Below are 24,718 nucleotides of genomic sequence, written 5' to 3'. Positions count from 1 at the left end.
TGAAGTGATTGATGTGACATCACTGGGGTAAGGCGATCATTGGGATGTCATGGGGTAGAGGTGAGATTATCAATGTGATGTCACTGGGGAGAGGTGATCGCTACGACGTCACAGAGGAGCGACACAAGCATGATGTCACTGGCTGTTACGGGCAATGACACGTTTTGGCCCAGGGGCGGGGGGAGGGTGTCACGAGGTCTGCGGTCATCAGAGCCCGCTGAAGAGGCCCCCTGGCCGACAAGGGCTGCCTAGCGAACTGCGCGTGGCCCGCTGGGCGGGACGGCTCCGGCAGCATCAAACAGCACCGGGGGCGGCCCTCCCGGCGCTGCCTACGTTACCCAGCATGCCCCAGCGCCGAACCCGGAATTGATTCTTTGCTACATCCGGGTCGGGGCCGCCTCGCCTGTCAGGTTGTCGCCCCCTTGCCTGCCGGGTGCTTTCGGTGTCGGGTCAGCCTGGTAGGTGCCCCCTGCCCTGGAGCGCGCCGGGCCCGGGCCCCTGGGGCTCCTCCCGCCGAGGGCTGGGTGCGGGGCGGGGGAGCGGCGGGGCCGTGCCTGGAGCCCCTGGCTCGCTCGGCCGGTGGGGCCACCCCGGCTCATGTCCTTTTCTCTCCCCCGCAGAGCGTGTCCCGAGCGCCCGGCCATGGCGGATACAGCGCAGAACGGGCCCATGCAGGGTGGCGCCGGCGGCGGAGCGGTGGTAAGGAGCGGCCCCGGCGGCCCTGTCCCAGGCGGGCGGACCGTCCCCTCGGTGCTCTGCGCTGGGGTCCGCTCTCCGCCCTGGCGGCGGGGCCCCGCCGGTACCTCGCCGTGAGCAGCTCCTCCCCTTCTCGATTTCTCTCTTGCCCTTTCCCAAGTTTCCCCCTCGCCCCGCAGTGTCGAGCTGAATTCTCCCCCAGATCTGCCCCCATTTGGGGTGTCACTGGTTCTGGTGCCCCAGGGCCCCACAGTGCCCGGCGCTGTACGGACAGACAGAGACACCCTCTCTGTGAGCTGCTGGGCCTATTCCTTAACCACAGTACTTTCCTCTCTTGCACATCCTCCCTCCACCACCATCTTCAGGCAGTTCTATTTCTTGCACTCCCCAGCCGTTGTGCTAATTGTTTCCAGGCTTTCTGTAACCATCATATTCCAATTTTCTAGAATCCCTGAGGCCTCTGCCTGTCAGTGAGGGCTTGTCCCTACTAGGAAACAACTAGGGAGATGTTTTAAATGTGATAGCTAGCATGTTTGAAAATCCTGTGCTAGACAGGGCAAGTTGTAGTTTTGAACATGTGTTCCTTGGTGAAGGTTCAGATTCTCTCCTAGAGTTCACCTTGATCTGCTAACATGTTCAAAACTACAACTTGTGCTGTCCCCGTTAAGGTTATAAAAACATGCCTTATTTCCTGCTGGACAAGCTGTTTAGTCTTGGCTTTGGGTCGACTTCTTTATTACAGTATCCCTTTTCCATCTCATTGTGTTAATGTCCTCTTATAGTTTAAAATTGCCATTCCAGCAACATCACTGACAGGTAAAACTGACCCATATGCACACTACATGTATTACTAAAACTTCATATTGGTGAAAAAGAAAAATGAATATCTAATTTGACCATTTGTTTTAATTGTTCACTTTGTACACTTCAATCAGTTTTGAGAGGAAAAATACATAAGTTTCACTTTCTGGTTCACATGCACTCTGGCACTCTGTTTCAGTTCATGACATTGCAGGGGAATGCCTAAATCTGAATTAACTCTTCATTAAAATGTAATTTGAAATTGAAACAAAAATTCTTATCACAAACCACATTGTAAATGCTTTTTCAAAATCTCTTAATTAAAATACAATGGTACACATCTATTGCAACCATTACATACAAATAAGTGAACAGATCATAAAATAAAGACACCTGTAATTTTTAAATATTCAATAATTATTTCACGGTTAATGGTCCCAGCTCACATCTACATTATCTACACTGTGTACGAAATAAAACAAGTGCATGGAGATGGGAACTAATCTTCAAACTTCTTCACAGGTATTCAGGCCAGATCTTTGCCCCAGGCTTTTCCAACTGGAAGGCTGCTCTAAATGGGGCATTTGGGGTTTCCCCTGATGTATAGGAATCCCTGAGTGGCATAAAATTGGTTTCACATTATCTGTTTACAGCACTTTTGGCACACTGAGCGTGTCTAGGGTGGGAAGGTGTGCGGATAGAGCGCAAGATGGCAATGATCCAGCGATCTCTGCTCAATCAAATGCATCTTAGGAGACTGTTCCTGCTGATGTAATTTAGACCAGCCTCAACTGGTCCCAGAATAGAAAAGTTTTTCCCCTCATTTCTACCTTTAGAGTCCTGGGCCGAGAACCTGGCCCTAGAGATTTCGGTCATAGCCAAGAAAGTGGATGCTTGCATCCATACAGAGACTTGGGAGAGTCAATTGGGCTCAAGAATTAATTTGATCAGAACTTATTGCAAGACTGGCTCTATACTGAGTTACAATATAAGTAGCAAAATAAACTCTCTATAGGCTAATAGCAGCTAATTTGGTCTTGGCATATAAAGGAAGTCTTCTGATAAACTATGCATTACTGAAAATAGGAAAGAATGTCCAGCTTGGCTGTAACTAAATGTTTAGACACCAACTTGTGGGGTTTTGTTTGTTTTTTCTTTTCAATATAGCAATTTCTGATGACTAACAAGTTGGATACAGCAATGTGGCTTTCCCGTTTGTTCACAGTCTACTGTTCAGCTTTATTTGTTCTGCCCCTTCTAGGGTATGTATTGTACTGTTTTCAGTTGTTTGAATGTTACAAAATAACTAAGTTTTATCTTATGCAAGCTTTCAATTTCCCAAAGATTACATAGGTAGTAAAGAAATGAGTGCAGATTGTTTTTAGCTTAAGTTTTAACTTTTACTCACTTCCCCAGAACAGTTTGAGAATTTAAGCTGTTAGATATTTTATTAAAATTATTTTTAACTTCTTTCCTAAAAAAATCTTTAATTTTGTTTCCTTGGAACTGACTAGGAAGACTGCTTTTTTTTCTGTATTCCTATGGAAATAATGTTTTCAGTAGTTCTGTAATGTTGAATGCTATACACATCAGCAATGTTATGTAAACATAACATTTTTTAATTTTTTTAAAACAAATTGATACTAATCATTGTCTTGGCTGTGATAGTAGAAATAGCTTCAAGTATTGTGCAGTTATGATGCAATCCTTAAGGGAGGATGGTTTGTATGGTAACCTCTCCTCTGATAATTTACAGGTTGCATGAAGCAGCTAGCTTTTATCAACGTGCCTTGCTAGCAAATGCACTTACCAGTGCTCTTCGACTACACCAAAGGTTACCACATTTCCAGCTAAGCAGGGCATTCCTGGCCCAAGCTTTGTTGGAGGACAGCTGCCACTACCTTTTGTATTCTCTCATCTTCGTTAATTCTTATCCCGTTACAAGTATCCTTTAAGTACTCTTTCACATATTATTAATTATTATTATTATTACTTTAAACATTACTCCATGTGTGAGGACTGTGACACTTTATTCTCTTCCACAGCAGTCTTCATTGTGATTTGAGAAATGGATTTAAAACTAAAGTGGGGGCTGCTATCCATAGAACATACAGCATAGTTAAGGCTATGATTATGTCATGGAGGTCACAGAAGTCATGAAATCTATGACTTCTGTTGACCTCTATGACATTTTCTGCCCCAGGGCTGGAGCTCCCAGCTGGACCCCCCGCAACTCCCAGTCCCTGCCCCGGTGGGAGAAACCCCTGGGAGTGGTGGGGGGGAACCCCTGCAGTTGCCCAGTGGTGGTGGGGAGCCCCCTAAACTCTTAGCTGCTGGGGCAAAGGGACCCTGCAGGAGCCCAGCTCAGCCCCCCCCCACCCTAGAGCTCCCACTAGTCACAGGTGGTGGGGAACCCCCTGGAGCTCCCTGCTGCTGCGGGCAGCAGGGCCCCCCAAAGCTGCTCTACCCCCAGGACCCTAGAGTTCCCAATCACTGCAGCAGTGGGGGACCCCAGAGCTCCAGTAGCAGTGGGTGCTGAACTCACCTCCCCATTTTGTCAGGGATATTTTTAGTGAAAGTCAGGGACAGGTTTCTTTGAGTTTTTGTTTATTGCCTGTGATCTGTTCCTGACTTTTTTATTAAAAATATCTGTGACAAAAACTTAGCTTTAAGGATAGTCAATATAGTGAATCTCTCCCATGTGGCCCTTACCTGGAGTGACCACTTTTATGGTGAATGTACATTTCTGCTTCCAAGCAATTATTGTTGTTTTTTTTTTGCGGAGACTCAGGAACTATGGCCGTGATACAACAAACTCATTTCATGTAATCCATTGAACAGCCATCGGATGGTAATATCTCTGTCACTACCACTGTGGGCTACATGTGAATTATCTAGGTACCAAATTAAACGATTGATTTGAGCTATTGAGGTTTCTACTTAGATAAGTTTATTTTCACTGTATTAATGAGAATTTTAGAATAGTAGCTTTCAGCTTGATGACAAGCAACAGGAATTTAGTAAGTGATTATCTTCCTTCTTCATATTTACCTATTTTATTTATTGTTTCGCTGTACTAAGATGTGCCTGGCAGCAGAGACATCTAACTCTGCCATCTTGAACCAGTAGAAGCTCTGTGTGCTGTGGTGGGGGACTGTGAAGTATAGTATTTTAGTAGGAAGTGTGATGCCATTCTTTGTCTAAAACAGCATTGTAAATCATTCTTTAGGGATTTCATGCTTTCACTGTTGCCAGTTTATGCTGTAGTGGCTCTTAGAGTCAAGTATATACCAGAGTAAACTTTTTTATGGGGAAAAAAAAAATTCCTGACCATTAAGTACTATATGTTAGGATTGTGATACTTTGACAGTACAGACTAGCTTTTGAATAACTATCTTTAACACCTTGTTTAATCTGTGTGCACTCTGTCCATCTTCTGTTAACACTTCAGACTCTGAGCAGTCAGTTTACACTAAGATAAGCGCCCTTTCCTTCACTTCAGCGCCAGACACTTGGTCAGTTACACAAAGGACTTTAATTTACAGTTCTGTGACCTTGGCTTCAGAATGAAGTTTTGAATGCACACTGTAACAACAATACCAGAAAGCAGGTCTGGAATGTATTTTGCTCTACTTCAACATTCAAATTGACTTCTAGAGAGTAGAGATGCCAGGCTGTAATAATCTGTCTCAGGTATTAGGAACAAGAGAGCTTTGTGGAATTTAGTTTACGCCCCTTACACCTGTTACATTTCAGTATCTGTTGTAAAGGTTGATCATAAAAAGTGTATTGTCACCACAGCAAGAAACTAGATACCTTCCCAAATTCATTCCATTGACTCATCTCCGGAAGAAAAATGTAAACTCCATTTGCTGACTTTGTCTGGCTGATAACTTTTTTCTGTTACTGTAGTGCCTCGAAGTCTCATTTGAGAGCAGAACCGCATTATGCTAGACAAAGTTTATGATTTATATAGACAAGAAAGGGTGAAAGAAAGGAAGGATTATTATTCCCACTTTGTGGATGGAGAGCCAAGGTATGAGGAGATTAAGTGACTTGCCCAAAATCCTTGATGGAAACAAAACACAGCAAGAAATGTCTGGGTCACCAGTAATACAGCTGTGTGTGATGTCTGTCTCACAGTTAAAACTAGTTCAGTTAAGTCTTTTCAGAACACCACAAAAGAGGCTGCTATCTGATTATGCACCCATCCTCTTTAATATTATTTTTTTCAAAAGGAAACATAGCTATAGAGAGAACTGCTATACATATACATATCTCTGAATTCTGTACAACTGTTGCTGATTTTGAAAACTTCTTGCTAAGGGTAATGCTATACTTCATGCTATAACTGTATTATATAGATATGCTGGCATGATATTAATCATTCAGAATAAATGTATTGAAATACTTTCTGGCCTATAATTTTCCTTATTGCTTGCTTCAGTGAGTATTTTCCCAGTTCTGCTGTTCTCGTTGCTTCATGCTGCCACATATACAAAGAAGGTTATTGATGTAAGTATGGTGCAATATATTGCTCAGTACTTTTTGTTGTAAAATGGCTTGTACCTAGGAGTTGTAAACACATTTCAAAGGGTTGTGATTATCGTCTTTCTTTATGGCTAGATGGGGGAGTGGTCTTGAAACGCTTTTGTGTTCCAAATGTGGGGTCACAATATGGTAAAGTTGAGAACCCAATCAATTTAATTTTTGCATAATAAATATAGTTGGATGGTCTAACCTCCTGACACACAGACACGTTTCTTAATTTGAGGTGCTCATCTTGCTAGCCAGCTTGCGTTGATTCAATACCAGTACTTTAGAATATGTTAATCCTATTCAAGCTTTGTGCTTTTTTTTTTTCCTCTCTCCAGTTACTATCCATATGGAAGCAAATGACTTCCACATTTGCCTACTATGCAGAAATACTTGAGATAAATGACTCCAACAGATTATGGTGGGTTGCATCTGGACCCACTTCCAGCTGCACTTAGACAAGTGCTGTTTCAGTAGGTGAAACAGCAAAGTGCTTAAAATGAAGTTGGAAAGCAAAACAATATTTAAAGAAGCTGCTTCTCAGCTCCAAATTCTCACAATGTTGTTTTATTTATATAACACACACTTTCTCCTTTGGAATTTTTTTTTTTCAAAAATTAAATTTTCCATATGCTACTGGTGCATGTTTCGTTCTAGTGATCAGAATAAAGCTATTGGCCATCGCTGTGGCATCTGTAACTAAAGTGGAAAAGGCTAAAACTGGATTTTTTCTTTTCCCAAAATCACATCTTTTCTCCATATGTCTTGTGGATAAATCTGGAAAGTGGAAGATGTTAATTGCCTTTCACAGAGGGTGTTAGGATTAATTGTTTGGGAAGTATGTAAATGTGGGGTATTTTTTTTTTGCAATGCTTCTCCTTTCTACAAGAACCCTATATTTGAAGTATCCTTTAGAGGATCCTAGAATCTTATTAGTTTTCAAGTAACTAGGCAGGGTCTCAAAAGTTGCTGAAATTAGTATGGCTGACTGTCATTTGAGTGTTTGAGTTAAAACTAGAGCAAGAACAGAACCTGACAACCTAACTGACTCTAACTATTGTTTCCCTTTCTAAAGGCAAGAGGTTTGAATAGTCTGCCTTTTCTGAGAAGTCTTTTAGAGAAACTAAATGCTAACCAACAAAATATTCTGAAATTCATTGCTTGCAATGAAATTTTCCTGATGCCAGCTACAGTTTTTATGCTTCTTAGGTAAGAACTACAGAAAACATTTTCTAATATATTGACTTCCATACTTGAACATTTCCTACCCCAGGCCTCAATCTTGCAGTTAGTTCTACCTGGGTACAGGTGTGGAGCCTGTGTGAAGCTCATTGCAGGATTTGTTCTGTAGCTTGTTTATAGAGACAGATGCGTTTAATTTCTTCTAGATAAACATCTGACAAAGTTAAATTACTTTAATTTCATACATTCTGCTAAATCAAAGTGAATTTTTGCCATTTTATCATTGATCACAGAAATAGACTTTAAATGCATTGTGTTGTGTATGTTTTTGTGTGTTTTGTTTGAATACCAGAAACTGGGATTTGACCGTACATTAATTGATTGGGTAGAGCTGATGAACTTTGGTCAGTGTAATGGAACACATGGCAGTGGTAAGCTAGGTGGGATTTTAGCTTTACAAACAAACAACTGATGCTTTTATTTAAGTAGAGCACTTAAAAGTCTAAATAAGGTTGGGACCTCACTGTGCTAGGAAATGTGGCCAGAAGCAGTCATGGCCCCAGTCTGAAGAATTTGATTGAAGGTCTTGATTTATGATTGAAGGCCTATCTCCTTGCATCTCTGTAGAGCCCTATCAACTTCAGTATAGAGGCTACAAGCCTATCCATTAAAGTTGACGTCAGTGGGGTTCCATGCAGGGAGGTCCTCCATAGGGGTCTATCCACACACAGGTCATTCTGAGACTTGAGCCATAGGCTGTCCCTGCCTTGTCCCAGAACCCTGCCTTGTCGAGCCAGTCTGCTCCAACACAGACTCAGGGTTTGAACCACATGCACCAAAGCTGCAGACTTAACCGAAAACAGCTTAAGAAGTGCTCCTGTGTCTAGCACCCCAACACCCAGTTCCTAATCAGAATCAAACTCCAAATAAATCCATTTTACTCTGTATAAAGCTTATACAGGGTAAACTCATAAATTGTCTGCCCTCTATAACACTGATAGAGAGAGATGTGCAGCTGTTTGCTCCCCCAGGTATTAATTACTTACTCTGGGTTAATTAATAAGCAAAACGTTATATTATTAAGAATAAAAAGTAGGATTTAAGTGGTTCCAAGTAATAGCAGACAGAACAAAGTAAGTTACCAAGCAAAATGAAACAAAACACGCAAGTCAAAGCCCAATACATTAAGAAACTGATTACAGATGAAATCTCACCCTCAGAGATGTTCCAATAAGCTTCTTTCACAGACTGGACTCCTTCCGAGTCTGGGCCCAATCCTCTTCCTCAGTACAGTCCTTGTTCCAGCTCAGGTGGTAGCTAGGGGATTTCTCATGACTGGAACCTCCTTTGTTCTGTTTCACCCCTTTATATAGCTTTGGCACAAAGCGGGAATCTTTTGTGTCTCTGGGTCCGCACCCCTCCTTCTAAATGGAAAAGCCCCAGGTTTTAAATGGATTCCAGTACCAGGTGACATGGTCACATGTCCTGTGAGACTCTCCCAAGCTTTCATTCTTGTGGCCTGACTTACAGGAAGGCTTGCAAGTAAACAGAGCCATTTACAACCAGTTGTCCTAGTTGATGGGAGCCATCAAGATTTCAAACCACCATTAATGGCCCACACTTTGCATAATTACAATAGGACCTCAGAGTTATATTTCATATTTCTAGTTTAGATACAAGAATGATACATTCATACAAATAGGATGACCATACTCAGTAGATTATAAGCTTTGTAATGATACCTTACAAGAGACCTTTTGCATAAGCATATTCCATTTACATTATATTCACACTCATATATCACACTCGCTCCTAAGCAACCAGAGGAGCTCGCGAACAGGAGTGGCTAACGGGAGTTTTGCGAGGGAGTTTACAGGGGGAGTGTGAGCTGGGGCTAGAACTCAACAGTCTTTAAACTTAAAAGCCAAAAACACCCCATTGATATAAACAAAACAACAACAAAGGAACCAGCTGCAGGAGTAAAAGGAGAATGCAGGCAGAAGTCCAGCAACAGAGTGGGTGTTACCCAGTTTATTGCACCCAATGCAGCATATATGATTACCTGTCCTATGGGCAGGTGGCATATGTTTGCATTCTGTGCAAGGAGCTCCTGGCGCTCAGAGACCATGTATGGTCTTTGGAGACCAGAGTGGCTGAACTGGAGGAGCTGAGGGAGACAGAGAGGTACATAGATAAGACTTTCTGGGACACAGTAGAATGGTCCCACCCCTGGTCTGACAGCCTCTGTGCTGTTGAGGAGGATGAAAGTCCCAGAGAAGGAGAGCAGCTAACTGGAGCAGAGGGAAACAATCCCGTAGTTGGGACCCTCCTTCCAGATGATGATGTGGTTTTCTCTCACACTGAGGATACCTCTCTGGGGGAGGGAACTCCAGCTATTAGGAAGAGACAGGTATTATCTTTGAAAACTCGTGGCGAACGGGGAAAGTCCCGGATGACTGGAAAAAGGCTAATGTAGTGCCAATCTTTAAAAAAGGGAAGAAGGAGGATCCTGGGAACTACAGGCCAGTCAGCCTCACTTCAGTCCCCGGAAAAATCATGGAGCAGGTCCTCAAAGAATCAATCCTGAAGCACTTACATGAGAGGAAAGTGATCAGGAACAGTCAGCATGGATTCACCAAGGGAATGTCATGCCTGACTAATCTAATCGCATTCTATGATGAGATTACTGGTTCTGTGGATGAAGGGAAAGCAGTGGATGTATTGTTTCTTGACTTTAGCAAAGCTTTTGACACGGTCTCCCACAGTATTCTTGTCAGTAAGTTAAAGAAGTACAGGCTGGATGAATGCACTATAAGGTGGGTAGAAAGTTGGCTAGATTGTCGGGCTCAACGGGTAGTGATCAATGGCTCCATGTCAAGTGGAGTGCCCCAGGGGTCGGTCCTGGGGCCGGTTTTGTTCAATATCTTCATAAATGATCTGGAGGATGGTGTGGATTGCACTCTCAGCAAATTTGCGGATGATACTAAACTGGGAGGAGTGGTAGATACACTGGAGGGCAGGGATAGGATACAGAGGGACCTAGACAAATTGGAGGATTGGGCCAAAAGAAATCTGATGAGGTTCAATAAGGATAAGTGCAGGGTCCTGCACTTAGGACGGAAGAACCCAATGCACAGCTACAGACTAGGGACCGAATGGCTAGGCAGCAGTTCTGCGGAAAAGGACCTAGAGGTGACAGTGGACGAGAAGCTGGATATGAGTCAGCAGTGTGCCCTTGTTGCCAAGAAGGCCAATGGCATTTTGGGATGTATAAGTAGGGGCATAGCGAGCAGATCGAGGGACGTGATCGTTCCCCTCTATTCGACATTGGTGAGGCCTCATCTGGAGTACTGTGTCCAGTTTTGGGCCCCACACTACAAGAAGGATGTGGATAAATTGGAAAGAGTCCAGCGAAGGGCAACAAAAATGATTAGGGGCCTGGAACACATGACTTATGAGGAGAGGCTGAGGGAACTGGGATTGTTTAGTCTGCGGGAGAGAAGAATGAGGGGGGATTTGATAGCTGCTTTCAACTACCTGAGAGGTGATTCCAGAGAGGATGGTTCTAGACTATTCTCGGTGGTGGAATCTCCTTCCTTAGAAGTTTTTAAGGTCAGGCTTGACAAAGCCCTGGCTGGGATGATTTAATTGGGGACGGGCCCTGCTTTTGAGCAGGGGGTTGGACTAGATGACCTCCTGATGTCCCTTCCAACCCTGATATTCTATGATTCTATGAGTAATGGGAGATTCAATCATTAGAAACGTAGCTAGCTGGGTTTGTGATGACTGGAAGAACTGCATGGTGACTTGCCTGCCTGGTGCAAAGGTTGCGGATCTCTCGAGATCCAGACAGACTTTTATATGTAGTGCTGGGGAGGAGCTGGTGGTCATGGTACATATAGGTACCAATGACATAGGAAGGATAGGAGAGAGGTCCTGGAGTCCAAATTTAGGCTGCTAGGTAAGAGATTGAAGTCCAGGTCCTCCATGGTAGCATTCTCTGAGATGCTCACAGTTCCACGCGCAGGGCCAGTTAAACAAGCAGAACTGCAGAGTCTCACTGCGTGGATGAGACAATGGTCTAAGGAGGAGGGGTTTAGATTTATTAAGAACTGGGGAAACTTTTGGGAAAGGGGGAGCCTATACAGGAAGGATGGGCTCCATCTAAACCCAATGCTGGCACTTAACATTGAAAAGGTCGTAGAGCAGTTTTTAAACTAAGGCCGGGGAGAAAGCCAACAGGTGGGGAGGATCTATTAATAGAGAATGTCTTTGTCCTAGTGAGGACCAGAGGATGGAAAATGATAAAATACAGGCAGGGTCTGATCAGAAACAGTCAAATAAGAGTCCCATTCAATTACGTTGCGTAATGGCAGACAGCTAAAAGGAGACAAGTTTTTAAAGTGCTTATATACCAACGCTAGAAGTCTAAATAATGTGTGAACTGTAGTGCCTCATATTAAATGAGGATATTGATATAACAGGCATCACAGAAACTTGGTGGAATGAGGATAATCAATGGGATACAGTAATACCAAGGTACAAAATATATCGGAAGGACAGAACAGGTTGTGCTGGTGGGGGAGTGGCATTATATGTGGGAAAAAAAGCGTAGAATCAAATGAAGTAAAAATCATAAATGAATCAAACTACCATAGAATCTCTATTGATAGAAATTCCATGCTCTAATAAGAATATAGCGGTAGGGATATATTACCGGCCACCTGACCAGGATGGTGATAGTGACTGTGAAATGCTCAGGGAGATTAGAGAGGCTATTAAAATAAAAAACCCAATAATAATAATGCGGGATTTCAGTTATCCCCATATTTACTGGCTACATGTCACCTCAGGATGGGATGCAGAGATAAAGTTTCTTGACACCTTAAATGACTGCTTCTTGGAGTAGCTGGTCCTGGAACCCACCAGAGGAGAGGGAATTCTTGATTTAGTCCTAAGTGGAGCACGGGATCTGGTCCAAGAGGTGCATATAGCTGGACTGCTTGGTAATAGTGACCATAATTTAATTAAATTTAATATCTCGGTGGCAGGAAAACCACAGTGCCCCAACACTGTAGCATTTAATTTCAGAAAGGGGAACTATACAAAAATGAGGAGGATAGTTACCCAGAAATGAAAGGGTACAGTGCCAAAAGTGAAATCTCTACAAGCTGCATGGAAATATTTTAAAGACACCATAATCGAGACTCAACTTAAATGTATACCCCAAATTAAAAAACATAGTAAGAGAACCAAAGAAGAGCCACTGTGGCTAAACAACAAAGTAAAAGAAGTAGTGAGAGGCAAAAAGGCATCCTTTAAAAAGTGGAAGTTAAATGCTGGTGAGGAAAATAGAAAGGAGCATAAACACTGGCAAATAAAGTGTAAAAATACAATTAGGAAGGCCAAAAAAGAATTTGAGGAACAGTTAGCCAAACATTCAAAAAGTAACAGCAATTTTTTTTAAAGTACATTAGAAGCAGGAACCCTGCTAAACAACCAGTGGGGCCACTGGATGATCAAGGTGCTAAAGGAGCACTCAAGGACAATACAGCCATTGCGGAGAAACTAAATGAATTCTTTGCATCGGTCTTCACAGCTGAGGATGTGAGGGAGATTCTCAAACCTGAGCCATTTTTTTAGGTGACAGATCTGAGGAACTGTCCCAGATGGAGGTGTCATTAGAGGAGGTTTTGGAACAAATTGATAAATTAAACAGCAATAAGTCACCAGGACCAGATGGTATTCACCCAAGAGTTCTGGAGGAACTCAAATGTGAAATTGCAGAACTATTAACTGTAGTCTGTAACCTATCATTTAAATCAGCGTCTGTACCAGATGACTGGAGGATAGCTCATGTGATGTCAGTTTTTAAAAAGGGTTCCAGAGGTGATCACAGCAATTACAGGCGTGTAGGCCAAACTTCAATGCCGGGCAAACTGATTGAAACTATAATAAAAATAAATATTGTCAGACATATAGATGAGCATAATTTGTTGAGGAGGAGTCAACATGGTTTTAGTAAAGGGAAATCATGACTCACCAATTTACTAGAATTCTTTGAGGGGGTTAGCAAGCTTGTGGACCAAAGGGATCCAGTGGATATAGTGTACGTAGATTTTCAGAAAGCCTTTGACAAGGTCCCTCACCAAAGTGTCTTATGCAAAGTAAGCTGCCACAGGATAAGAGGGAAGGTGCTCTCATGATTTGGTAACTGGTTAAAAGATAGGAAACAAAGGGTAGGTATAAATGGTCGGTTTTCAGAATGGAGAGAGGTAAATAGTGGTGTCCCCCAAGGGTCTGTTCTGGGACTAGTCCTATTCAACATATTCATAAATGATCTGTAAAAAGGGGTAAACAGTGAGGTGGCAAAATTTGAAGACGATACAAAATTACTAAAGATAGTTAAGACGCAGGCAGACTGCAAAGAGCTACAAAAGGATCTCTCAAAACTGGGTGACTGGGCAACAAAATGGCAAATGAAATTTAATGTTGATAAATGCAAAGTAATGCACATTGGAAAGCATAATCCCAACTATATGTATAAAATGATGGGGTCTAAATTAGCTGTTACCACTCAAGAAAGAGATCTTGGAGCCATTGTGGATAGTTCTCTGAAAACATCCACTCAATGTGCAGTGGCAGTTAAAAAGAATAGATAAGACAGAAAATATGTTGCCTTTCTATAAATCCATGGTACGCCCACATCTTGAATACTTTGTGCAGATGTGGTCGTCCCATCTCAAAAGAGATATATTGGAAAAGGTTCAGGTTCAGAAAAGGGCTACAAAAATGATTAGGGGTATGGAACAACTTCCGTATGAGAAGAGATTAATAAGACTGGGTCTTTTCAGCTTGGAAAAGAGATAGCTAAGGGAAGATATGATTGAGGTCTACAAAAACATGACTGGTGTAGAGAAAGTAGATAAGGAAGTGTGGTTTACTACTTCTCATAACAAGAACTAGGGGTCACCAAATGAAATTAGTAGGCAGCAGGTTTAAAACAAAAGGAAGTATTTCTTCACACAACACACAGTCAACCTGTGGAACTCCTTGCTGGAGGATGTTGTGAAGGTCAAGACCATAACAGGGTTCAAAAAAGAACTAGATAAATTCACGGAGGATAGGTCCATCAATGGCTATTAGCCAGGATGGACAGGAATGGTGTCCCAAGCCTCTGTTTGCCAGAAGCTGGGAATGAGTGACGGGGGATGGATAACTTGATGATTACCTGTTCTGTTCATTCCCTCTGGGGCACCTGGCACTGGCCTCTGTTGGAAGACAGGATACTGGGCTAGATGGACCTTTGGTCTGATCCAGTAGGGATGTTCTTATGTTCTTATTAGCATATTTTTATAAAATCATAATGAAGTGCAACATCACAACCTTAATCAGTGCATAGCATGTGGGTGCACAATGTTGGGCAATGAATTCTAACAAGTGACTAAATCAAGAGTCCAATAAATTCTTCAGTCAGCAAATTTACTATCTAAAGTTGTCACAAGATACAAGGCAGATGCACCAAGACCAAGTAAATCTTTGTTTGTATTTTTTAAACAAAACCCCAAATCAATCTCTGCATAGTTTCATGATCTTTAAAGGCTTGATTAGGATGTGAAATATTTATAGGATTGTGTAGCTAAGCAGGTAGAAGTTAAAAGCTAGCACTTCAGCATCCATTCTATGCCTCTCCTATTTTACTACTGGAGGGCAACATAGTCTCTGAGCAACCGTATACTTTTTTTTTTTTTTTTTGGCAGCACGCTTAGCTTTGGTGAAATGTGACTAAATTTCTCATAGATATCAAATCAATGACTCTGCCTCAGTCTGTACACAGAAAATGCATTTTCCATTCATCACCAGGTTCTAGCAGAAAGAGGGGGATCTTCATGAACATTTCTTAGTACACAGGCGGAAAATCTGGAAGGATTTCTTCCAACCCATTCTTCATGTACATATAACTTAGATTTTTGTTGTTCCTCTGGCTACATCAACCAGCCAGTTTGAGGAATTACCTCTTAAAAATGAGATTTAAATCTTTAGGAAGGGCATAGTGGACTTTCTGAGATGTCCTCTGAAGAATTGTATCTAGCAAGTCTCATTCCTCATTTTGACAGGCTGAGCACACTTATGAAGTCAAATGAGAACTCATGCCTACCTTTAGTGTGGCAAATGGTCTGAGTAGATCCTTTTACACTGTGTGTTCCTTGATGCTTTGTGAGCCAAAGAATGACCTATTAAAGAGCTCTGTTCTATAAAATGTACAGGAAAATTAGCTATACTACCGTTTTGGTGGTGGTGGTTTTTTTAAGGATAGCTACCTCTGAAGATTACTATTACTCAAAATATTATGCCGTAGTTGTAGAAAGTTAGACTTAAATTCAAGAGGGGAATGTGGCTTGTGCTGGAGAAAACATATCTTAGGTGAGCTGATCCTGGTGTAGACCATAATGAGCCTATCTAGCTGTTACGCAAAAAGGAAGGGAATGTGCTTAATGTAGCTTTTCTTGGACATGGTGCAGAGATATGCAGTTGCTGTCTTTAGTCACAGTCATACAACATAGTGTTTGTCTAACTGATTAGGAAACCCTATTTTCAGATGCTGAAATTATTTTAAAAATCATTTGAGATCTGGTCTAAAAGTAACATTTTAAAACATCTCATCTCCTTTTGGACTTCTTAAAACCAGTATAAAGCACACGGACGCGCCTTGGTTTTTTTAAATGCATGTTTTTTCCCCCACTGCAGCTCAATTTATTTTACACTTCAAATTTCCATAGTTCATGGGATAAAGATGCCTTTCAAATATTTAAAGAAATCCAGTTTACTGAAAAATAGTCTTGCATATAGTTTATTATTTTCAGAGCTCTTAATGCAGAGATGGCAAACTTTTTGGCCCTAGGGCCACATCGGGTACAGAAATTGTATGGAGGGCTGGGTAGGGAAGGCTGGGGGAGGCTATACCTCCCTAAACAGCAAGGCGTGGCCTGGCCCCCGCCCCCATCCAACCCCCCCCGCTCCCTGACTGCCCCCTGGGACTCCCGCATCCTATCCAAATACCCCTGCTCTGCCCCCTGACCATCCCCCCAGGACTCCCGTCCCCTATCCAATCCCCCGTACTCACCATCCTCGGGACCCCCCGCCCCTATCCAATCTCCCATGCTCACCACCTCCTGACTGCTCCTTGGGCCCCCCATCCAACCCTCCCTGCTCTCCTTGCCCCAAGTTATCTGTGGGATGGGGAAAAAGGGGGCTCAGTCCTTTCCCTGTGCATTTCCCCTGCTCATTTTGGCTGCTCCCTGTCTGGGCTTGGCTGCTGGGGACTGAGCCAAGCATGCTGGAGGTGGAGGAGGGCCCTGGCTTGCTCTGCCCCAGTCTCTGGCAGCAGGGCCACCCCCCTGCTCCCTGCCCCCGACCATGCCATCCTGGAGTACCAGGTTTGGCAGCGCTATAGCTGTGCCATCCGGCCGGAGCTGCAGCCACACTGCCCAGGTGCTGGGGGAACTGTGACTGCGAGGGAGGGAGGGGAGCAGAAAAGGAGGGGCCAGGGGCTAGCCTCTACCCTGCTCACCGCACTGCTGGGGAGTTGGGCTGGCTCCTCTGCAAGACTGTGCTGACCCTATTCCCTGTCAGGAGCTCGGGGGCCAGAGGGAAGGGTCCTGCGGGCTGGATGTAGTTTGCCCCCCTCTGTCTTAATGTAACAATATATGAGCAAGCTTTCACAAATCAGATTGCATTGATATTAAGCTACACATGTGGTAGATTGTATTTTCCATCCACTGAAATTAAATCAGGATGCCGCATTTCTTACCACTAAATAAAACCCTGGGGGTATGTCTACAGAGCAATAAAACACCCATGGCTGGCCTGGGCCTGTAAAGTTGCTCTGTAATCGTCTGGGCTTTGCCATCTACACAGCAGCTTTGCAGCCTGAGCCACACGAGCCCAAGTCCACTGATGTGGGCCAGCTGTTAGTGTTTTATTGCAGTGTAAAAATGTGTGAAATACTGTAGCAAAGAATTTAATGATGAACAAGTTCATGCAAAGTTTGTAAAATGTAGTAAACTTGTGTTGTCCCAGAATAACCACTGCCAAACCCCATTAGGTACATGTAGTATCTTGTATATAGAATTGACTTTTAAGCCTTAGTATGCATTTTGACAGCGTGCAGGGGTGTTGTGAAGAATAGCGTCTGTGGAAAGGACTCAAAATGCCATGCTTAGTGTCTCAAGCAATTTCCATAATCGGACATGCAAATCAAGTATTTATGCATGTACCTGGCCAGTTGAATACCAGTTTGCAAGCACATACATGGAATTTCCTGTTCAAACTAGATAGGCATTTGCATTCACTTCTGTGTTTGTCACATCTTGAAAATTGGGCATATAAAGCACTTATTTATAAATGCTAATTTTAATGTGAGAACAGTAATGCTGCGTTTCCTTTGTTGTGTTTTTAAAATTTCAATTATGGGGTAGCATGCAGTTGTTGCTTTTTATTTTATAATTTTCAGCCTTAGTGGATATGAATATGAATAAGATATCTTATTGCTTTTTGTTGTCAAATCTGGATTCTCAAACGAATGTGATCATCTGACTATCCTCAAAATATAAAATATATGGAGTTTCCTTATTTCTCATTGCAAAACATATTGAGCTTGATGACAAAACTCAGAACAATTTTTTCCTTTCCTTTCAGTGGCCAGGGGAGTTTGCTTCAGCCTTTCATTTACTATAGATTTCTTACGTTGCGTTATTCCTCCCGTAGAAATCCATACTGCCGGTAAGCATTACGTTGATTTGAGAATTAATTAATGTATTAAAACTTCTGCACAGTAGTATGCTAAAATGTTACATGCTAGAAATGTAATTCATATGTAAATGGGCTAAAAAAACCAACCCCTAATTCAAAATTACATTTTCCAAACAGCACCATAAATGGGAGGTTGCTCTTCTCCTTCACTAAATTGTAGTTGTACAAGTAATATACTGTGAAAAGTTTTCCCATGGCCGTTTTTAGATAAGCTTTTTGTGAAGGGAAGCTCCTCAGTTCCAGGATGGGTTTTGTGACCACAGACTAGTTTAAAAACCAAAACCTCAAAAGTACAGTATACGACAAGAAATCAATCATTCCATTTTGCAATTGATGTCTTTCAGCAGAAATCCAGGAAAGCATTTCAATCCTTGATATCTTAAAAAATCCTTTAAAACAGTGCAGCATTATATTTGATTCATCTGCTTAATTGTATGTGCCCTGAAGAAATGAACTGGGATTTCCCTGGTACTTATAGGATCTTCTGAGTTGTTTCTGTTGTGAGAGTGTTGCCATGCAGTTTTTCTTCCTGGAGGAGGGGAAAGAGGTTCTAGAACGTGGGCTTGTCTCTTTCTTTCTTGGTATCTCTTTGCTCTGTTGTTTGCACCTTCTACACCACCACCACCTCTCTCCCCTTGCAAAAAACTATCCCCTTTCTTTCATGGTGCTCCCCCTTTTTGTCTGAGGCTGCCTTTTAAGTTTGAAGTAGCTTGCAAAAGCTATTTTAAAAACCTGAAGAATTTCAGGGGCAAAAATTCTCAGGTCCACACTGAACATTTCTCTCTCACATAAAATTATTACACTAAGTTGTCCTCAGATGCTTTCTAGCTACTTTTGGGATCGAATATGAGAATCTTGAATAATTGAATTGAAGAGTGCTTTGAGATTTAATAACTGCTGATCAACACAGCTGTGATGTAAATATATTTCTGAATTGTTTTATTATTTTCAGGACTCTTTTCACAGAGCTGAGGATCGTTGTTGAACACCTAATAATGAAGCCTTCATGCCCACTTTTTGTAAGAAGACTGTGCCTCAGTAGCATTTCCTTTATAAGCAGACTGGCACCAACAGTTGCATAATTAACTTTCAGAAACGTGTGTGTATGTGTATATTGTGGACATTATGAGCAGCTGGCATTTCTGCTAATGGTTATAAATTCCAGTTTTTACACTGATCTCACTCTAGTTTATATAAAATTCTCTATACACTTCCCTCTGAGATATTCAGTGCATTGTCTCGCAAGTAAGTCCTAAGTTTCCAAGAAAATATTACTATGCTGTATTGCTAATTGGTGGAAGTATGTGTTTGCTCTTAACCGAAATTATTTTAAGGAAAAAATACCCAGTTATACAGAATGTTAAACAAACAGAAAATCAAATGGTTAACAGAATTTTCTCCTGTTTTCCCCATAAAATAGACCTACTGAAAGCAGAGATATATTTAAGAATTTTAGTCAACCCTAGCTGCATGCATAGCTACTATAAGATGTTACCACAGCATAACTTGTAGTCTGTTATGGATAGCAATTGGCATACGGACATACGCAGTACGTTTTGAACAGTATTCTTTTCCATACTCCAAATATACCCAGTACACTTAATTTGTTTAAATTCACGTAGTCCGCTCATGAATGCAAACATGGCCCATTTAGGAGGTAATCAAACGGATTAAAAATCTCATGAACTGTGGTGATTGATGTGACAGTTTTCTGGGAGAGAGTCTTTTTTAATGTCATTTAAAAGTGAACATGTCAATAGATCACCTAATGCCCTCATACTTCCACATCCTGCATTTGGGAGAATTCTTAAAGATCTGACCATATAAAACTCTCTGAACAGTGAGCTTGTGTTTCTATGTGATGAATGTCTTTGTCACTATAGTGCATTCACTGACCAGTGGGCTTCTGTATAAAATGAAGATGCAATGTTTAAACTCCTACCCACCTCAAGTCATTGTGTAATGTAATAGTGCAAAAAATTATCATTGCAAATGCAAGTGCTCTTGTTTCTAAATAAGGTGAGCCTGTAGCAATTCAGGCATCACTGCTTTGTAGAAAATATAGGTTAATCTGTAGCTAGTCCTATATGAACTCTTTTTCCCAGTTTCTAAGAACCTCACTGAGATGGAGAATTTATGTAAAGGATTGCACCTGGTCAGACATCTATTGAAACAAATTACTGTAGAGAAAATTTGGCATAAATCACTCTGTTCCTACAATAACACTACTAAATATCTTTGCTTCAGAAATGCATGTGAAATGGAGTGCTGATTACACATTCACCCAGCATACCTCCTTGTTGTAAAGGTATTCTTTTACCAGGAATTACATTTGTCTGAATTTAGCCTGTTTCCTTAAAATTTAGGTCAGATGTTTGGGGGAGTAGGCACAGTATACAATTGATACTTTAGTTGCACAGAAGTTAAATTTTATTCATTGAGCTTCTCCTTTATAATTCAATGTCCTTTACTATTGCATGATCAGATCAGACCTTCTACTAAATATTTGGAAAACTCTTGCTCCTTAAGTCAAAATATTTCCTTGTAATTATCTAGTTTCCTTAGGTATGTTGCAGATGTAGTTTAGACTTGTCAGTCATTTGTTTCTGTCAGGAGTCATGCATTGTACATTTTTGCTCAACCTCCAGGTACTGACAAAAATGATGTGAATAATTTTACTTGATTGCTCTGACCTTGGCTTTTTGAGTATAATTAGCTATTTATGGAACTATTACACACTGTGCAGAAGCAACTGCATGCTATACTCTGGTACAGCTGATGAGACTTGCAACCAGCCTCAATATCTATGTATCCTGTGATCTGAGTGTTTTTATAAAAACTAAAATTTCTACAGCAATAAAATGAATGTTAAAAAATAGTTTGCTGGTAGATGGCTTTCTAGTTTATTTCCTCTGTGTAAAGTAACTGCAATATTCTGAGACGAGTCCTGAAGTTGAGCAGAGTGTGCAATTTTTTGTGTGCATGCTTTTCTCTATGTATTCCCATTGCTGCACTTGACTCTAATCTAAATGGTACACAGATCAGAGTCCTGACACATCCTTACATCCACCTTTATTTTGGAACCACCTTTTTACTTATCCTAAGAAAGCGAGATTTTAAAGGTTAGCACTGGTGTTCACAACCCTGGAGGGCAGCTTTCAAGAAAAATGTTAGTTTTTCTTTTAAATTTAAATTGTGGTGCTTAAGCGTCGTATCTTTTGGACCCAAGAACTTCTAGCCAGAAGAACAGAAACTTAAATCTGCTCTTGAGTCTAACTATTGTTTTTACAGCAGTATGCTGTGTCTAGGACATTGTTGAATGTCATTGTTGGAAAGTTAACATGTATATCATTCTTTAATGCCATGCACATACTTGGGGCATGATTCGCCTCTCATTTACACCACTGTAATGCCACTGACTTCAGAGGAGTTACTCCTGAGGTACACTTGAGTAAGTGAAAGGTGGATAAAGTCCTTTGCAGTGGTGGTGTAGCTGCGTTGGTCCCAGAATACGAGAGATGCAAGGTAGGTGAGGTAATATCTTTTATGGGACCATCTTCTATTGGTGGACAGTGTAAGATTTCTAGTGACACAGCTCTTTTTCAGGTCCTTGGTATTTAATTTGCATAAATTCATTGAAACCTTCATTTTGCACTGTTTTCTGTAGTCCGATTCTGAACCAGCTAGGGGACTATATGCTAGTGAGGTGCCTGATTCACCACTTACTTCATTTTTACATAGGCGTAACTCACTTGATTTCAGTGGAGTTATGCTGGTATAAAATGGAGTAAAACAGTGGTGAATTAGGCCTATTTATTAAAACACCTGTACCATATGGGAGAGCAGCTGGGTGAATAAGTGAGTAAGTCTGCAATGAATAGAGAACTTGAAGCAGATGAAATGGCTAGAAAGAGCAGAGCTAGCAGGCCTGAGGAAGGTATGATTCTTTCAAAGATTTAACTGGGTTGGTTTGGTTCTAATTTTAAAAAAGAAAAGAAATTGTGAGTAAACTATTAGAAATTGGTTATTAAACTTTCCAGGCCTGTGATTTAGTTTGACTAATGCCCCATGCTTTGTAGAAGGTTTTCTTATTACTCTGTCACAGAATTACCCAGATTTAGCATATAGCACAGAAATATGGCTGGACAAAACTGCAGGCATAGTTCTGCCCTTAGCTTGAACAACCTATCTAGTCAATGTTTCACAATACTCACAGGACAGCCAAGTAGTGGCAATTGTTTTGACCCCTCATTTTGTTTGCAAACTACAAGCCACCACTTTCCAGCAAGTGTTCTTGATCCTTTGTCAATGCACATAATACCTATTATCTGACAAACTCAGTGTTTTCCCACCATTAAGTAAATAAGGTTGGAAATGCTTGTTGAAAGTTTAAAAAACAAAACAAAAAAAACTGCTTCTTTATCCCTTCACTACCTGTTTCCCACCATTACCTGTGTGTGTGAACTCTTTTCCACATTATAACTAAATTAAGCATATCATGTGCCAGGGATATCATAGTTTGCCTGTTGAACCCATGGGTATAGGTTTCACATCACTGAGTAGGTGAACCTATCACACATGACTGTCTGACACATCAGAATGAAGTTTTGCAACTAATGTGTGAAACTCAGGTTCCAATCGTGACTACCCATAACAAATTTCACCTCTAATTCCAATAAAAGGTTTTTAGGCTGACCAAGTAGGTTGTGCTAACATAAGTAACTCTTCTGAAAACTGAAACCAGATGGGAGTTTTGTATGGTTTAGCTTTTCATAATAAAACATTCTTATGGCTGTATACAGAGGAGAGAATTGGTTGAGGAACATCAGATTACCTTTCTTTCAGTCCTCTTTAGATAAACATAAACTAAAGCTACAAGACCAATTTGGAGAAGTCTCTAACATACAGTTGGGAAATGAGCAATGTCAGATTTTTTTAAACAAAATAATAGGTGTCGTATACACACCTTTCGTCTTCCTCTCTCTATCCAGATTTCTTCTGCTTGTGTTCCACTTTGTACTTTCAGCTGTGTATGTATTGTCATCTCATTAGAAATGAAAAAATACTCTGCAGTGTATAAAGGGGAGCACTATAAGATATTTTAAATTCTCTTTAAGAATATTCTATTTTCAGTCACCATGTATTTTTCAATTTCTGTCCTAAACCAGTACTTCATATTGTTTTTGAGATGCTAAAGGTATTTTGTGATAATGTGCATATATAATTGCTTATTAGGTACTTATAGGGTCCTCATTACTGTAGTATCTGAGTGTCTCACAATCTTTAATGCGCAACACCCTATGAGGTAGGGAAATATTATTCCCCTCTTACAGATGGGCAACTGAGGAAGTGAGAGTAAATGACTTACTCAAAGTCCTACAGTAAGTCTGTAACAGAACAGGAACCTGAAGCCAGGTTTCCTGAGTCCCAGGCTTGTGGCCCAATAACTGGATCATCCTTCCATTCAGTAACAGAAATGATAGTTCTGTTCCTGTTCCAAAAAAGACATTAAGGCCTAAATCCACAAAGTGACTTAGTCATTGCATCACAATGCCTAACTTTTAGATGTGTAGAAAATTACAGGAACAATACTCTGATCCACAAAGCCTGAGTTTAGGTACCTAGGCTCTCTATTGCAAAGAATGAGGAGAGCTAGTCACTTTAGAATGCACTCCACAAAAACCAGTAGCCTAGGTGAAGAACCACCTAAGCTAGCCAATGGGGTATAATGACAATTGGGGAACGCTGAGCCTTGTCGCCTCATGCAAATAGGTGCTTAAGTACTGGCTGCTGAGGTGCCTGTCTCTGTTTAGTGATCTGTGAATGGGAACCTGTCTCCTGGGGTCAGGTGGCTTAGGCACCTAAATAGGTTATTGTGGTAATGAATTAGATGCCTGCCTTGTTCCACACAAAATGGCTGGATGCGGTGGTTCTGGTCACCTTATAACTTTTTAACTCAGGGGGCAGAGGACTCATATGAGAGGTCATGGGTGGCGGGTGAACCCACCCTTGTGGGAGGCTAGCCCCAGGCCTCTACCCCGATCCTCCCCTTTTATCCTTCCTCCCTCACAGGAGACTGGAGCACACACACATCCCATGGCTGCTGGGCAGGTGGCACAGCCGGAACACTCCCAGCCCCCGAGTGCTGGGCAGGTAGCATGGTCCCAGCGCCGGGCAGACAGATGGGCAGCATGGTGTGGCCCCAGCCCCAACCGGCCTGCTCCCTCAGCTTATTGGCCACAGCAGGGAGGGAGGGAACTGGAAGCAGGTGACCTGGGGGTGGAGCATGAGCTGTTTGGGGAGGCACAGCCTTCCCCTGTCTATGGTACCTGCCGCCCATGTTAGAGGTGCTGGACCTCTGTTAAAATCCTGCTCCCTCTCAGGTAGAGAGGGGAATTGAACCTGGGTGTCCCACATCCCAAGTGAGTGTGCTAGGCACTAAATTAGATGATAGGCACCCCCACACCTTCCATATTTTGAATGGGACTCAATCTGGTAGGCAGCCTTTGAGCATGCCTACTGACTGGATTGTGCTCAGCGTGTGAATTAGACATTCATTTGCTGCCTATTTTCCCTTGGTTTGTGGATTGCTCTGGGGCATAGGCGGGAGATAGGCATCTAAATGCCCAGAGTGAGGGAACAGCATGTGTTCTCAGAAGCAGAAACATAGGTGGCTGGGAATTTTTACCCT

At 41.9% G+C, this 24,718-nt stretch overlaps 1 protein-coding gene across 1 annotated transcript; it reads left to right on the top strand.

The window, feature by feature from the left end:
• The first annotated feature begins 263 nt into the window (after positions 1-263).
• TMEM33 (transmembrane protein 33) lies at positions 264-20,905 on the top strand. Its single transcript, XM_073342160.1, has 8 exons — positions 264-458; positions 621-699; positions 2,665-2,759; positions 3,254-3,441; positions 5,945-6,012; positions 7,109-7,242; positions 17,914-17,997; positions 18,980-20,905. Exons 2-8 carry the CDS (start codon positions 643-645, stop codon positions 19,107-19,109), a joined length of 756 nt encoding a protein of 251 aa, XP_073198261.1. The 5' UTR covers positions 264-458; positions 621-642; the 3' UTR covers positions 19,110-20,905.
• Positions 20,906-24,718: the final 3,813 nt, after the last annotated feature.

Source organism: Lepidochelys kempii, chromosome 4, assembly GCF_965140265.1.
Source record: "Lepidochelys kempii isolate rLepKem1 chromosome 4, rLepKem1.hap2, whole genome shotgun sequence".
Classification (NCBI taxonomy): Eukaryota; Metazoa; Chordata; order Testudines; family Cheloniidae; genus Lepidochelys; species Lepidochelys kempii.
This window is presented reverse-complemented; position numbering and strand designations above follow the sequence as displayed.

Coding starts and splice junctions, on each gene's coding strand:
- TMEM33 (XM_073342160.1), top strand. CDS start 643: ATGGCGGATACAGCGCAGAACGGGCCCATGCAGGGTGGCGCCGGCGGC. Junction 700..2,664: donor GCGCCGGCGGCGGAGCGGTG/GTAAGGAGCGGC, acceptor TTTTCAATATAG/CAATTTCTGATGACTAACAA. Junction 6,013..7,108: donor ATACAAAGAAGGTTATTGAT/GTAAGTATGGTG, acceptor CCCTTTCTAAAG/GCAAGAGGTTTGAATAGTCT.